Genomic DNA, 15,697 nt, shown 5'->3' with positions numbered 1-15,697 from the left:
GGAGCAGGACAGGACAACCAGTTGGTACGTCTATTTTCAGAGCACACGCGTTTTCCAGGAAGGAAAACAAATGCCGAGCAATTCCTGTTTCTTCCTTCCCTCCGCTTACCCTGCAGAAACAGCCCACCAAAACCATGGCGAGCTCGCCAGGGCTGAATCGCCCCTGAGAGGACTGTGGTGAGAGGGGTTCCCCTCACTTCTTGCCGAGCTGCCAGGACGCATTCCCCCTGTGTAAATCCTGTTTCACACGGAAAGCATCTCCCCTCTGCCGTGGGAAGAAGGTGGACGTGCGGTTTGGTCCCCAGTGGGTTTGGTCCCCAGTGGGAGCACTGATGTGGGTGAGCGTGGACAGGGAACGCCCATACACCGCAAGGCACAGGGAGGAGGAAATATTAATTAACGACAAAGCACAGCTGTAATTTTCAACATTTGTGTGCGTTGGAGCTGGTTGTGGGCTCGCTGCTGGTGCCTTCAGCTCCGCTCCCCACTGGGGTGCTGTGGCTGCCGCCTGAGGGCTGCGGGGCTGCGGCCGCGCCTCATGGCGGGGCCCCGCCTGGCCGGGGCGGGGACGGCACCAGCCCGGCCCCCTCCTTCCCTCCCTGCTTCCCTCCCTGCCTTCTTCCCTGCCTCTTTCCCTGCCTCCCTCCCAGCCTGGGCCGGGGACGGAGCCGCCGCCGCCCTCTCCCCAGGTAGGAGCCCGAGGGGACAGCGCTGAGGGGTCGGGGGGTGCCGGGTGTCCGCCCCTCTGCCCGCCGCGGGCACCGGCGCTCGGCCGGCCCCCAGGCCCCCGCTGCATGGGGTCGGCAGCTCGTGAAATGGGCGAGAAAGTGGCAGGGCTGCTTCCCATCGCGACAGTGCCGCGACAGAGAGCCGCCGCTCTGCCTGGCAAGGGTGCGGGGTGCGGGCGGCCGCCGCCTTCATCCCCCTGCTTTTGGCTGCGCCGCCGCTCTCCGAAATGCGCCGTGGCCTGGTGCCGGGGCATGCAGGCAACTGCTGCGGCTTGTCATCATCATCATCATCACCACCATCATCACCACCACCACCATCATCATCATCATCACCATCATCACTATTATCATCATCATCATATCCCTGTGCCACTTGTGGACAGGCCCTCGAAACGCACCGGCTCCATAGAGCCGAACCGTGCTGCTGCCACGGTGGCCGCGCCTGCCTCGTCCTTCATCCACGGCTGTGGGCACAAGCAGCCTGAGGACGGGCGAGGTGTGTCAGGGGATGCCCTGAGCACGGCTGTGGTGCCAGCACGAGGCTGTGGCAGCCCTGGGAGGGAGTCCGTGGCACCACGGGGTCTGTTGGTTGCCGGAGGCTTTCCTTCTCTGCAGGCTTCAAAAAGCAGAAGAGCAGCGGGTGTGTGCAGTTCGCAGACACCTCCCAAATGTGTTTATTTGGGAAAATACAGGCCTGTGGAGATGGCTGGAGTGATGCTTGGGTTTGGGGTGCTCACATTTGGCATCCCTAGGCGGGGTTGGTGCGGGCCAGCCTAGGGAAGGAGGTGAGGTGGTGTGTAGGGTGTGTAGGCATTTCTGCACCCCGATAACGCGGTGGGGAGCCGAGGAGCCGTGTCCAGGTGCAGAGTGCTGGGTTTAAACCATCCTCCGTGCATGCGGGAACGGCTGAACTTCGGGCACGTGTGGGACATGAGGATGGAGGGCATCAGAAGGTGTCTGCTCCACCCACTGCCTGCGAGCGCTCCCTGGGTGGGTGCAGCAGAGGGTATGCGTGCCCCTGCCTCGACACGGAGCCTGTCTGGAGGGCTTGGATGGCAGCGATGTCCTCCCCCGGTCGTGAAGCGCAGTCTCCCTGCCACCCAGCCTCCCAGCCCCGTGCCACCTCCCTCTCCCCGCAGCGGACAATGCTGGAGTAGCTCAGGAAGGCTGTGATGCCGTGGCAGGGAGGCACGCTGGCACGTGAGGAGCTGTGGTAACCCGTTAATGAAGACAAGTGCTCTTTCTGGTGTTTGCTTTTATTGTGAACACGAATCCTTTGTACCTTCCTGAGGGGGAAGAGTAACAAGACCTGCTGTCTCCGAGCTGAAAGAGCTGTATTACCTCGCTGTAGTCCAACCGCCGCAGTAGAAAGCGGATAGCAGCAATTACCTCAGAATAAATGAGGGCTGTGATGGGAGCTAACATCTGCCTGCCTGCTCCCCTGCGGCCAGGACGGGATCGAGGAGCTCAGCTGCACCTACGGGGCACCAGCATTTCAGAACCGTGCTGCCAGGCTGTGGCAGGGACGCTGCCACCTGCCTCAGGATGCCGCTGCGGATTTATGGGCTGCAGGAGAACAAGGCAAGGGCACCGCTCGCAGAGCAGCCGTGGCTGCTGCAGCAGGGGCCGGGGGGAAGCCGCCCTGCCCAGAGCTTTGTGCAACCTTCAGGGGGGGCGAGGAGCAGAGATGGGGTGGGTGGGGGAACCCAGCCCACCCGCACAGCCGATTCCTTCTGGGCTGCTGCACCGTGACCGGGATCTGTGCGTGCACCGGGGCTGCCTGCCTTTTATACTGACGTACGAAGTGCTTGCGTGGCTTTGTGCTCTCTGCGTGCAGTTCTTCCTGCTCCCGGGCTGGGGGGGAACTCGTTGGATAGCTTTCCTGCCATCTACGTGGTGTGTGGTTTATCCATGCTTGAGGCTCGGGGTGCAGCAAGCCCCCCGGTGCAGCTCTGTGCCCCCAGCAGGCGATGTGCAGGGTGCAGGGAAGGCGGCACCGCTGACGTGCTGCTGCTGCTGCTGCTCTAGGGGAGGGAAAGCAGGCGCCGGAGCAGGGAGCCTCGTGTCCTTCACTTTCGGTTTGTGTCCCTGGTGCATGGAGGAGCGCTGGCAGAGGACGGTGGAGCACGAGGAGGTATCGGGCTGGGTGTCGGAGGGCACCACGGCGTTCCTGGATCGCGTGTGCTGCAGGGACAGCCCCGTGGTCTCAGATCCTCATCCAGTGGGACCTTGCCTGCGGGATGAGTGCTTCCTCCCAGGCGGTGTGCATGGCATCTGCCCTGCACAGCACCGACACACCAGGACCTGGTCCCGTTTCTTGTGCCTCCTTCCGGCAGCGCTGTGGTGCCGGTGTTTGTGCTTGGCTGCTGGAGTGACCTTGTGCGAGCTGCCGAAGGAAAACACCTGGAAAACCACCCCGGCTCCATAGGCGCGTCCGAAAGTCTCCCTGCCGCACTCCAGGCTCAACCTAAGGAGGTTGATCTCGGGGTGCTTCAGCACCTGTGGTGCCTTCAGCTGGGTGCTCTTGCTGCTTTCAGCACGGGGGGGGTGGAGGAGCAGGGTGCCTCTGCCCTCTTCCCTTTGTTTTTACTTTGCGCTTTGTTTCTAGCAGGTATGGACGGGAAGAAATGCAGCGTGTGGATGTTTTTGCCTCTTGTGTTCACCCTGTTTACATCGGCCGGATTATGGATAGTGTAAGTTACCTCCCTGGTTATTTGAGATAGCGAGATAGCCCAGGGCAGCCTGAAGAGCTGCTGCGGTGTGGGCTGCGTCCCAGTAGGAAGTCTTTTGAGGTTTCTTTGTCCTCGAGTTGCTGGGGGGCAGGAAAGACGCGCAGTAGGGGCAGGGGCCAGTGTGTGGAGGAGCACATGTGTTTCTTTGAGGTTTTGTGCTCCCCGAGCCAAGCTCCTGACCTTGTCTTCCTCTTGGCATGTGCTGCTGGGAGCCGCCTGAAAACCAAGAGGCACAAACAGAGCTGTTCCCCTTCCCTTTCCAGTAAATGACTCAGCAGGGCTCTGGGAGGGGCGCTCGGGCCCCACTTTGGGGCGCAGAGTCCAAATGTGGCCCCATATGGATGGCCCATCGGCAGCTTCGTGCTGATGCCTTGCTTTCTCGCCAGCCCTTCTTAACAAAAGGCACGAGGCGTGCGTCCCCCTAAGCTGGGCGCTCCCCGGGCACGCAGGCAGACAAGTGCAGCATCAATCCGAGGGCAGTGTGGGATCAGCAGTGGTGCTCAGCCCGAGGGGGCTGTATCGTAGGTGATGGCTTCGGCCACACGTTGGTGGACGTTGTTTTTCAGCAGCAGGGGCAGCTTAAGCTGCTCGTCTGAGCCCTACTGCTGGTAAAACAGCTTTTGTGTGGGAGCAGAGTGAACGTGATGAATCCAAGGCTTCAGATTAAAAATGAAAACGTTTCCCTGGGTGGTTATCTTTAATCCAGCTCAGTTCAGTGACCCTGATTCTCCACCCGGCCATGCAAAACAGGTGTAGCACAAAGACAGGCACACAGCGGGGCTGGGAAAAGAGAGAACAAAACTGCCTGCTTAGGCAGAGGGAAGGGTTTGCCTCTGGCAGCTCCTGATTTTGCCTGACCTGGTGCCAGTGTGCTCTGAGGCACTCGCTGGGTGATTGGGGTGGTATTGGGAATAGAAGCCAGAGTGAGGTTTTCATCTTCTTTGTTTTCGACAGGTACTTTATAGCAGTGGAAGATAACAAAATTATTGCACTAAATGTACCGGAGAGGTAAGAGGTGGCTGTGGGTTTTACTCTCAATTAGTTGTTTCTACATGATAATTAAACGATAAAAGCTAAATGGGAAAGAAAATCTTGAATCTTGGTTCCTGTGCACTTCTGTCTCGTAGGCAGCCTGGTTCCAAAAGACCACCTTACATAAGGTGAGTGCGTGATTTCCTCCCAATTCCTGCTCTGATTAACAGTTGTTATTTGTGCGTCTCTGCCACCCCGGAGTTACAACAACGTGCTTTGTGTTTTCAAAGTATTGCAGGTGACGCTCCTCCTGCGAGCTGCGTGTTTAGCCAAGTCATGAACATGGCAGCGTTTCTAGGTAGGAACCGCAAGGAGAATGCTTCTTTCTCTCTCAAAATGGGTTGTGAGAAGTCACTGGGACATAAGTAGTATCCGAGATGTATTGTTCTTGGGTAGGCTGATGTGAAATCTTTTAAGCCGTGATTGCTACTGATTAAGCCAGGATTGTTTTGTCTTCTGCTGTAGAAAGACAGCATGAGGCTGGATGCTTTGAGATGTATTGGTTTCTGATTTATCCTCATATTTTTAATTATCTCAGCCTTGAATCAATTGTGACTGTTTTTCACTGTGTGTTGGATTTCTGGTATTTGCTGCACATGTGAGATAATGGCATGGGGATGCTGGGAAGTGCAGAAACTGACTGTGCAAAATATTGCCTGTGCCAGACTCTCCCCACCCCACCTCTTCCCAAAATCCATCACTGAAACCATCCAAGCTGACTGGCTTTTTCCAGCAGCAGATGTCAGAGTGAAGCATCACGAGCAGAAGGAGTACCTGAAATGTACAAACGCTGGCAAAAGATACCTGCATTAGGCCCTTAAAACTGTTTATTACCTACACTTTGACTTATTTTGAAGAAATGATCCCAAACTTAAACGGGCCAATAAGTCATTATTTTAACTTGGAATTGCTGTTCTTTAGTAGCACTTGCACTTATCTTTTCCCTATATGGGACACTTCTTTGGTTTTCCCTGTATGGGACAGATGTTGGTGGCACCTCCTGCTCAGTGCAGGGAGGTCACACTGAGCGAGCCACCTCGCCTCCTCTTTTCCTTCCTCAGCGCTTGTCGTCGCTGTCCTGCGCTTCATCCAGCTGAAGCCGAAGGTGCTGAACCCGTGGCTGAACGTCAGCGGCCTGGTGGCACTGTGCTTGGCCTCGTTTGGGATGACCTTACTGGGCAACTTTCAGGTATGGGTCTGCGTCGTGAGCTCCTGCAGGCTGACAGGATTTGCCCGGCTCCTTGAATTACACATGCCTGGCTGCACCCCAGCCCTCCTGGTACCTGCTCTGCCCCCTCTGCCTGCCCCTAAAGGGGCTCCGGCGATGCGTGGAGATGAAGGGACACGATTTTTCATGTATTTCACACACGCTTGACCTGCTGAGAGCCGGTGCAAGGAGCCTCCTGAACCTCCTGAGCCCTGGGGTTTGGTGCAGATGGCCGCGGGTAATCAGACTGAGCTGGAAGTTTGCAGCTGCATCTGTGCTAGCAGATGCACAGCTGCCTGTGCAGAGCTGGCAGGCAGCTTAATGTCCTTCACCCCAAGCTATGTTGGTGAAATCCATCTCCTGCTTCTCCTCAGACTGGCCACAAGAGGGATGTGGCAGAGAAACTCTGCCTGTCCCCCTGGTGTGATGGGGGCCTGGCTGAGGTCCCTGTAATTCCCCATCCGTTCTGCAACACAATCATTACAAACAATCGAGCTGTCAGCTCCACAGCCTGCTCAGAGGGGCATCCACAGGCATCACCAGGCTGTGTCTGTCAGGGCTGCAGTGAAAATCAAGGCAGTACAGCCAGTGGGATGTGTGGGTGTCCCTGTCCTGCCACTGTCCTGATGCCCTGCCTCTTCCCAGGAGGCAGGTACAGGGCCCCAGCTGCCGGGAACTGGGAATGGTCAGGGCTGCAGATTTTCAACTGTCTCTGTAAGAAGGGAGCTGGCTTTCCTGCTGATACAGGGAAAAATGCCCGTCCTGTGAGGGGTGAACAGCTGTTTGGGTTGCGGAGCAATTGCTGGAACGTTGTGTCATCCACACAGTTTTCTCTTTTTTGTCTTTGTTTTTGAATGAGGTGTGAGCTCACTTGGTGATTCTGGACCTCTTTCTAACTCCACATCCCAAGCCAAAAACTTATGGGTTTGCTTTTTTTGTGAGAGATCCCCAGGCAGGAGCTGTGAGGCCTTCGTAAGAACCACACCTAGGTGTGAGAAGGACATCTTTATTGTGGGGACTAGGCACAAGGAAGCAGTTCCAACATCTTGTTCCTTTTTTCTCCCCCTCAGAGCAAATGCTCGTTCTTGAAGAGTGGATATTTTGAGTCAGTCATGATTATAAATTTTTGGACTAATAATCCACTCCTTGTTAGCTGTGTTCTTTCTTAGATCTTGTGCCAACCCATGAAAGCATATGGTAATGAGATTTTAGTCTGTGTTTTTCCCTGCCTGACTGCAGAGCTGAATGTGGCGTTAAGTCACATTGCTAGACAATTACAGATGGGATGTTTTGGAGGGAGGTGAAGGCTACAAGCCCCGTGTGGTGCAGGCTGCCTTGGGACAAACAGCTCTATCCTATTTTTGCATCTACCATCATTTGAACCTGCCCTTTCTGGAGGGAAAAAAACAAACAGGGTAGGGAGGAGAGGTTGGTTATCCCACACTGTCTGACACCCTGGTGGTTCTCAATCTCCTCTGTCCCACCCCGGCAGCAACCCAGGGTAGCTAGCAGATGGCTCCTGTTTGGTCCAGGCAGTCACTGTTCTGTTTCCTCCCAGCTTTCCAACGATGAGGAGATCCACAACGTGGGTACATCACTGACCTTTGGCTTTGGGACTCTGGCGTGCTGGATCCAGTCTGCCCTCACCCTCAAGATCAACCTGAAGAACGAGGGACGGAAAGTGGGGATCCCGCGCGTCGCCCTGTCGGCCAGCATCACCCTCTGCGTGGTGCTCTGTATCCTTTGGGCCTGCTCTGTGGCAAGCTGGGTATGGGGGTGTCTGACTCTCCTTGTTGGTTTTGCCACCTCTGTTTTACAGGGATGCACTGCTTCTCTGATGGGCTGCTTCTCAGCTGTCAGCCTGGTGGCTCTGATGGTCAACATTTTATTATCTTCCTGTTGGCTTTCTCCCATCCTGGCTGGTATCTCTGCTCCCACAGGCTTTCCCAGGATGTTTTCCTTGACTTGCCTCTTCCAGATTTCATCCTGATGGCTCAGGGCATCCACATGCACGCTGCCAGGATCCAGTGGGGCCTGGTGATGTGTTTCCTGTGCTACTTCGGCACGTTTGCGGTGGAGTTCAGGCACTACAGATTCGAGATCGTTTGCTCCGAGTACCAGGAAAACTTTCTGAGCTTTTCTGAGAGCTTGTCGGAAGCCTCCGAGTACCAGACAGATCAGGTGTAGCCCGTCCTCTGGCAGGGGGGAGGGAGGCAGGCGCGGTCCCATGGTTCGACATGACCTCATTTACACTTGTTTTGATGAGTTTGTTTTCCACGTGCAATCATGATCGTATTGCCAAAGGGCTCGGAGAGTGGCTGCCTCATGAAGAGCCACACAAAAGCAGCTGCCTGCTGGAAAGAGGGTTCTCTCTGAGCCGCAGTGCCAGAGAGCACGAGGTGTTTGATCCGTGCTGCCAGGGACTTTGCCAGCAGCTCTGTCGTGCTCTTGATGCTGAAGATGTTCAAGGCCAGTCCTCACAATGCCCTTCTGAGGTGGGCACGGCTCCTGCAAAGGAGATGAAGGAAACAAACCTCTCTGGGCACAGGGGCTTCAGACGTGGCTGCACTTTTAATGTCTTACTGCGTTGTTTTCTCGGCTGCTGAGCTGACAGGCGCGACCTGGGAGCGTAAGAACAGTGGCTGTATCTTCTGGACTGGAAATCCAACCCAAAGGGACTGGTGCTGCTGGCGAGCAGGTGGGGCCTTTCCTCCATCCTGGGAAGGAGCTGAGGGCACAGCGGGGCTGGGTGACACCACGCTGCCATCAGGCGTGCCCAGGCCCGAGGGCACTGTGCAAGGTGCGGTGTGTGGACACCACGGTGGGGACCGATGGAAGCAAGGTGCTGAAGTACAACGGGAATGGCTGTACGCGCTGAAGATGACCCAGAAGAGGCTGCTCTTTTAAGTGTTTAGTGTATCCACTACATATCGTGTCATGTTTTAAAAGCTTTTTTTTTTTTGGGTTCTTCGCAAAGGGGGAAAAACCTTGTGTTCAAGACTCAGCTTGCCTGCAGTGCAAAGGGAATCACTGCAGGTGGATTTTATGGGGCAGAGGGTGGCTGGTTGTTTGCTTTTTTTCGGTCCTTATGCACTTAGAAGTCAAACTTCAGACACACTTCAGCCCTGCGTGGGATCCAGACCTCTCCACGTGGCCAGTTTTCCTGAGAGGACTTGCAAGGTGCTTGGAGGCAGTGCTGTCCTGGGGGCTGGGGGCCTCGGCCTGAGGATGGCAGGTGCTGGATGGAACCCGCACAACCACGCGAGCCTCTCCCTCCCTGGGGACATGGAGCTAACTGGACCTTTTCTCAGAGCTGAGTCACCGAAAGCAAGAGCAGCTTTGCTGTGCCCTCCAGGTGGAGCTTGAATTCAAAGGCTGAGGGAAATATAACAACAAGAAACTTCCTACAACCAAGATGGTCTGTGGGCAAAGAGAAAGCAGGAACCCAAAGCCTGTATCCGAAAACCCCTGAGCCTGGGAAGGCTGCTGGGTTGGCCAAGCAGGGGATGGATGGGAGATGTTTTCCATTTCCCTCAGTCTCTCCTGTCTGAGCTGACACAGGGCATCTCATCGCCCCTGCAGGAAAAGATGGTGACGAGAGGCATCTGAAGGTGAGCTCTGACCATCCCATGGCGTTTCGGGCAGAAACGGGAAGGGCACGAGGCCATAGAGTGCTCTGCAGAGGTCAGGGCCCGATACGGCACAGAGAAATGGCCAAAAAAACCTTGTGTCTAAACCAGCATAAAGGGAAGAGTTCAGCCAGCCCCCTCCTTGATCTTCCTTGGGCCAAAAGCCACGCTCAGGGAGGGAGGCGCTGAGGCTGCGTGTCGTCCCCCGCCACACGGGATGCAGAGGGAGCACAGAGCAGTGCTTTAAGTGTGTTTTACTGTAAATAGTCCACTGTAGGGGTTTTTTCCTAAACCAATTACTACTTTCAGTTTATCATTTTATATTTTGTAATAATTTTAACAAGGAAAACATGAGATGATGTTTGTGATTCGTTTTTCCTTTTCCTATATGCAATCCAAGCTGAACTTCAGGTTTTTGGTGATAATTCTGTACATTTCTTACCGTATTTCTAAAAGCACATTTCAGTACGACTCGATGACAAGCGATATACACCGAAACACAACCACTAAATAAAGTGCTTTTATGGAGAAAGTGAGTTTTATTTTTGTCCCCTATCCCATGCATAGCTTTATGAGGGCAAAGGCAAAACAGAACGTGTTCACACCATCACGATGCAGATTAACACTCCACAAAGCCAGGGACTATTCAGCCATGCAGGCACGCTGATTGTAAGGCTGCTAATTAGCAGGCTCTCTCTACGAGGAAGATCCCGCAGCCCAGAGAGGCAGTCAGACTCAGAGCTGCCACCACGAGCGTCAGAAGGGCAGTGCTGGGATGAGGTGGTTTCCTCCCCCAGCGCTTTTCTTGCTTGTTCTCCATGCTGCAGCCTCAGCAGGGACAGCTGTGGATGTGCAGCAGGGCTCGGGGAGGCGGCACGCACTTATTTGCTAGTCTGCCCTGGCCATTTTGTTGCCAGAGCCACGAGGGCAACCTCCAGCGCAGCCGCAGAGTAAGCAGCAAGTGCCTCTGCCACTGCACGGCTTAACCTTGTCGTGGCTCTCACCAAGTCCCTGCTGAAATCAACAGACCAGGGGTGGCGAAAGCAGAAGAAAAAAACAAAGTATTTAAAAAAATAAAGCACTAAAACAATTGCCTGTAGGTGCTGGGCTCACTGATGACAGATAGCAAGGCTAAACACTGGAACAGTAAACACAGAAAGCAAAGATGTGTTTTTATTGGCTACGTGAGGAAAAGCTCCATGACCACTGCTATAAATTGGCACGATTTTAGGTAGGGTGGGTGAAAAGATCTGGGGGTTGATTCTCCTTAAATACAGCAGGATATGGCCCTCGACAGCAGCTGTTTGCCAAGGGCCGCTCACAGCTGAGCCATGCTATGCCACGTGGTGCCACCTCTGAGGAGGAGCCCCCCAGTTAGCACCAAGGGAGAGGCTTCAGAACCGCAGCCAAGCGGCTGTCTGGGCTCAGCTGGTGAGATCCTGCAGCCCAGCACCACACAGCAGCAGCGTGGGGTGGCTCCAGGATTTAGTTTTTAAGGAATGTGATTTTTACTATTTGTTCTGCTTTGGTCCCCGGGCTGGCTGTTTGAGCAGCACCCCGACGCCAGGCATGCTGTTCTGTACCTAGGACCTGCTGTGGGTGGCTGCAGCCAAGATTTAAGTCGCTCCTGGTCTAAAGAGCTTGCCTGCGCCAAGGGCTGGCTTCCTGCGTGGCAGCCAAAACGTCCTGCACAAGGAACCCCACACCGTACTTCCCATCCATACCTGCACTAGCCGTGGGTCCGATACATGACGTGGGTTTGATAGTAAATTCTGATTAAGGACAGTTATCACCTAAAGTTACACGAGGACAATTCAGCTGGAGCACGGCCTTTTCTTTTCTGCGCGTGCTGCTCTCCCTAAGTGGAGGAAGGCAGGAAAAGTTCAGTGAAGGACGAGATGAGGCTGTAATAGGATTTCTCATCGTCCGTCAGTCCTGCGTTGCCAGGCCTGATCACCACAGCCACGTGCGTGTCCGCTTCCTCGGCCGCGTTGGCTTCTGAAACAGAGAGTGGGAGCGTGGAGATGTGCTCAGGGCCTTCTCCACACGAGGGCCCTTAAGGCATGGAGAGCCCCTAAAATGTATTCTCAGAGGCTGAGCCTGACAGAGCCGCGTTTGCACGTGGCGCTGCAGGGCTCTGGAGACTGAGCGGCTCCTGGCTGACCTCCTGTGGGCGACTGCAGCTGTGGCGTAAGGCGAGGGGATGGAGCTGGGATCTACATTTTCCTGCTGCTGTGCGCAACGTGAGCGACAGACAGCACCCAGCACTGGGCACGCCACGTGGCAGCAGACATTGTCTGTTCCCAGGGGAAGCCAAGCAGGGCCAAGAGAACTACTGACCCCGTTGGTAAATGGGGCACGCCAACAGCTTCAGCAAAGGCTCTGCTGTAAGATTCTCTCCTTGCTTCCTGGGGCAAGGGCAGGTTTCCTACCTGACCTATTTTCTCTCAGTGCTATCCTGCTGCTGTTTGAGCTGAAGGAAGGAGCCTGGCAGCGGCCAGGTGGATGCCCCAGACGTGAGGTGGTCTGCAGGGTTTATGGGGCGCTGGTGACAGGGTGGCAGCGTGTGCCCAGCCGGTGCCCCCCTCCCGTGAGAGCCAGAGGGGCTGGCAGGCCACCTACCTCGAGGGACGTCGGTCAGGAAGAGGATGTTGTTAGTGGCGCATCCGATACTCGCGGCGATCCTCCGGTAGCTCTCGCTTTCTACCTTGGGGCCTATTTTGGTATCAAAGTGGCCATCGAAGAGCTGGAAGACGAGAGGAAAACCGAGGCAGTTGCTGGACGCTGCAAAGAGCAGAGCTACAGCTCGCTGCTGAGCGGTGATTCCTCTCCTTCCTGCTGCAGTGACGGCAGATTCAGCCTCACTGCTCAGCCTGTTTTTTGTTTTTTTTTTTTTTCCTGCAGGACTTGTCCCAGCAGGGACTGCCCCAGGCAGAGGGGATTTGTATGGCACAGGTTTCAGATTTTTTCCATCCGAAACTTGGCTGACAAAGCGTTACAGCAAGAGCAGTCCTGGGAGGGGGCTGCTCTGCAGGCAGAGAAGCTGCAGGGAAGACAATAAGGTTATCTACCTCTAGGATATCACCTTCTGTAGAGTATCCGAACAGAAGCTTCTGGGCTTCGACGCTGCCCGAGGAGTAGATGTAGACCTTCATGCCGGCTTCCCTCCACTTCCTGATGGCTGGCACCACGTCCTCAAAGACTCTGAAGCAGAACAGGGCGGGAGGTGAGGACAAAGCCAGAGACACCTGGGGACACACCTTGAGCACTGTTCCCAAAAGGGACTTTGTTTTAAAGGGCCTGAGGAGTTGGGACTCCCAACAGATGCACAAGGAGGTGCGGGATGGAGAGCTGTGCAGCCTTGTGGCAACCAGCTGGCCCCTTCCTCTCCAATTTCTCAGCCATATGGTCACTGCCTTGCTGTGTTGTCTATTCAAGAAATAAAATAAAAAACCCCAACTTGTTCACTTTTTTTATGGCTACTTATTAGGGCTGTCTGGTACCAGATGAAAATATTGCGAGGCTGCTGTACAGCACCTGCAAACCTCACTCCTTGGATGCTGCCAGGCAGCAAAGCTAAACCCACAGATTTTGGGCCACTTTGAGATAATTCTCCCTGTTTATAAAAGAAACCTCAGGATGGCTGTGCCTCTTGACTCACTGTTCTGTTTTGTGCTGCTTTCTCTGGTGGACGTTTACATTTTTGGTTGAGCTACTCTTCCTCATTCTCGCCTTGAGAAAACACTTCATGAACATAAGGGTTTATTTTGCTTCCTGAAGAACTTGAAATGTGTAGTTTTAATGTGTAGTATCTCTGGGCATAAACAAGGAGATTGGCCTTAACTCCAGTGGTCCCTACTTCTGCACCCTGGTGTTGTGGCTGAGCCGTAAAGAAGAGCCCGAAGTCAGTAAGATGTGGAAAGGCAGAAAATGCCCAGGGAAGTGGCAACGCAGGAAGGGAACAGCTGGAGGGACCTCACCCCCAGGCAGCCAAGGTCGCTGCCATCCCGCCTCGTTGTGGGCTCACTCCAAGACACAATCGCAACTCAGGTCTCAGATTAAGCCCAGCAGGGCTGCGTTTCACCGCCCACAGGCACCCAGCGCCCGCAGAGCTGTTCCTCGGGGCTACTCACTCTCCTTTCACCTGCCCCGTGGTGTAGGCCGCCCGCCAGATGTGCCCCTGCAGCTGCTTGAGCGCCGTGCTCTTCCTGTCCAGGGCCATCTGCCACAGCACGTTGTCCACCACAGCCTGGATCACCCTCTCCAGCTCCTCGTCCCCGTTCCCGCTCTCCACCGGGATCGGCACGGCCCCCTCCAGCCCGGCGTCCTCCTGGGCCTGCGGGGAGGCGAAGCAGAAGGGTGGGGGGGGGGACGGGTTTTTGGGGTGGGGGGGGACCCGCGGCCTCGCGCCACGTGTGGCGGGGGCACGGCGCGGCGTGTGGCGGCCCCACCTGCTTCCTCAGCAGCCCCACGTCCCGCTGGCACTCCTCCTCCTCCCAGTGGGCGCGCAGGTAGGTCCCCACGTTGTCCCTCACGTAGGGGAACAAGGTCTCCTGCCGGCACACCGCGCCCTCAGCCCGCAAATACACCCGGGCAGACACAAAGCTAAGATCCCCCCAAACGCACCCACGCTGCTGAAACCCTCCAAAATCTCTCAAAACCTCCCAAACCCACCCAAACCAATAAGACCCACACTTAAACCCCCCCCCAAACCACCCCGAGCACCAAAATCTGCCCAAACTGCTAAAGCCCACAACCGCTGAGCCGCTCCAAATAGCCAGAAAGCTCCCATATCACCAACCCCCCCATCAACCAAACCCCCCTCAAATTGCTAAAACCCACCCAAACCACTAAAAACCCCAAACCCACCCACATCCCTAAAACCCACCCAAATCACTTCAAATCCCCCAAACCCACCCACATCGCTAAAACCCACCAAAAGCACCCAACCCTCCCCCACATTGCTAAAACCCACCAAAATCACTTAAACCCCCCAAAACCCCCCAAACCTCCCCATATCGCTAAAACTCCCCAAAATCACTTAAACCCCCCCAAACCCACCCAAACCACTAAAAACCACCAAAATCACTTAAAACCCACCCAAATCACTTAAAACCCCCAAAGCCCCCCAAACCCACCCTAATCACTTAAAACCCCTAAAACCTCCCAAACCCACCAAAACCACTTAAAACCCCCAAGCCCCAAAAACCCATCCACATTGCTAAAACCCACCAAAATCACACAAACCCACCAAAACCACCCAAAACCCCCCAAACCCACCCACATTGCTAAAACCCGCCCAAACCACTAAAACCCACCGAAATCACTTAACACCCCTCGAAACCCACCCATATTGCTAAAACCTACCAAATCCTCTTAAAACCCCCCAAATCCACAACCCCCCCAAACCTCCGCAAACCGCTAAAACCCACCAAAATCACTTAACCCCCCAAATCCCCCAAACCTCCCCATATCGCTGAAACCCCCCAAAACCACTTAACCCCCCAAAACCCACAAACCTCCCCATATCGCTAAAACCCCCCAAAACCACTTAACCCCCCAAAACCCACAAACCACCCCAAACGGCTAAAACACCCCAAAACCACTTAAACCCCCCAAACCCACACACATTGCTAAAACCCACCCAAACCACTAAAACCCCCAAAACCCCCAAACCCACCCAAATCACTAAAAACCAGCAAAATCACTTAAAACCCCCCAAACCCACTCACATCGCTAAAACCCACCAAAATCACTTAAAGCCCCCAAAACCCCCAAACCGTTCCCACATTGCTAAACCCCCCCAAACCCACCCCAACCACTAAAACCCCCAAACCCCCCAACATTGCTAAAACCCAGCCAAACCCCTAAAACCCCCCAAACCCCCAAACCCACCAAAATCACTTAAAATCCCCAAAACCCCCCAAACCGCTAAAACCCCCAAAACCGCCCAAAACCCCCAAACGCACCCAAATCGCTAAAACCCCCAAAACCACTTAACCCCCCAAAACCCCCAAAACCCCACAAACCCCCCTAAATCACTAAACCCCCCCAAAACCCTCTAAATCACTAAAACCCCCCTAAAACCCCCTAAATCACACAAACCCCCCAAAACCCCCCAAAAACCCCAAACCCCCCCAAACCCCCCAACCCCCCCCCATCCCCCTGCACCCCCCCAATCCTCTCCACCCTTCCCATTCCCCTGGGAGCCCGCAGCCCCGTGGTGCACCTTGACGAAGGCGATGGGGGTGGTGGTGCCCTCCACGTCCAGCAGGATGGCGCGCACCCCGGCCGGCACCGCCAGCACGCCCATGGCGGCGGCGGGGAGCGGGGCGCGGGGAGCGGGGCGCGGGGGGTGCGATGCGGGCG

General features: G+C 55.3%; 2 protein-coding genes across 3 annotated transcripts; one reads left to right on the top strand and one right to left on the bottom strand.

Moving 5' to 3' along the window:
* Positions 1 to 662: 662 nt before the first annotated feature.
* On the top strand, positions 663 to 9,860 carry TMEM150C (transmembrane protein 150C). 2 transcript variants are annotated; one of them, XM_032186835.1, is made up of 8 exons: positions 663 to 689; positions 3,340 to 3,421; positions 4,415 to 4,468; positions 4,588 to 4,620; positions 4,723 to 4,790; positions 5,554 to 5,681; positions 7,258 to 7,435; positions 7,678 to 9,860. In XM_032186835.1, the coding sequence occupies exons 2-8, from the start codon at positions 3,342 to 3,344 to the stop codon at positions 7,884 to 7,886; spliced, it is 750 nt and encodes a 249-aa protein (XP_032042726.1). In that variant the 5' UTR covers positions 663 to 689; positions 3,340 to 3,341; the 3' UTR covers positions 7,887 to 9,860. The 2 variants fall into 2 exon arrangements, with proteins under 2 accessions (XP_032042726.1, XP_032042727.1); XM_032186836.1 differs by having other exon boundaries at positions 665 to 689; positions 3,337 to 3,421.
* Positions 9,861 to 10,471: 611 nt separating this feature from the next.
* On the bottom strand, positions 10,472 to 15,664 carry ENOPH1 (enolase-phosphatase 1). The gene is made up of 6 exons (XM_032186833.1): positions 15,558 to 15,664; positions 13,780 to 13,881; positions 13,462 to 13,664; positions 12,400 to 12,532; positions 11,951 to 12,074; positions 10,472 to 11,326 (listed from the first exon to the last, which is right to left on the bottom strand). Exons 1-6 carry the CDS (start codon positions 15,639 to 15,641, stop codon positions 11,187 to 11,189), a joined length of 786 nt encoding a protein of 261 aa, XP_032042724.1. The 5' UTR covers positions 15,642 to 15,664; the 3' UTR covers positions 10,472 to 11,186.
* Positions 15,665 to 15,697: the final 33 nt, after the last annotated feature.

The sequence above is a fragment of the Aythya fuligula genome, chromosome 4, assembly GCF_009819795.1.
Source record: "Aythya fuligula isolate bAytFul2 chromosome 4, bAytFul2.pri, whole genome shotgun sequence".
NCBI classification, from domain to species: Eukaryota; Metazoa; Chordata; class Aves; order Anseriformes; family Anatidae; genus Aythya; species Aythya fuligula.
The sequence above is the reverse complement of the archived record's forward strand: the minus strand, read 5'-3'. Positions and strand labels throughout refer to the sequence as shown.

Excerpts from the sequence above, each read along its gene's own strand:
- ENOPH1 (XM_032186833.1), bottom strand. The coding sequence starts at position 15,641 with ATGGGCGTGCTGGCGGTGCCGGCCGGGGTGCGCGCCATCCTGCTGGAC. Across the intron at positions 12,533-13,461 it reads ACGGGGCAGGTGAAAGGAGA|AGTCTTTGAGGACGTGGTGC; the intron begins GTGAGTAGCCCC and ends GTTCTGCTTCAG. Across the intron at positions 12,075-12,399 it reads CAGAAGGTGATATCCTAGAG|CTCTTCGATGGCCACTTTGA; the intron begins GTAGATAACCTT and ends CTCGTCTTCCAG.
- TMEM150C (XM_032186835.1), top strand. The coding sequence starts at position 3,342 with ATGGACGGGAAGAAATGCAGCGTGTGGATGTTTTTGCCTCTTGTGTTC. Across the intron at positions 4,469-4,587 it reads GCACTAAATGTACCGGAGAG|GCAGCCTGGTTCCAAAAGAC; the intron begins GTAAGAGGTGGC and ends TCTGTCTCGTAG. Across the intron at positions 5,682-7,257 it reads CCTTACTGGGCAACTTTCAG|CTTTCCAACGATGAGGAGAT; the intron begins GTATGGGTCTGC and ends GTTTCCTCCCAG.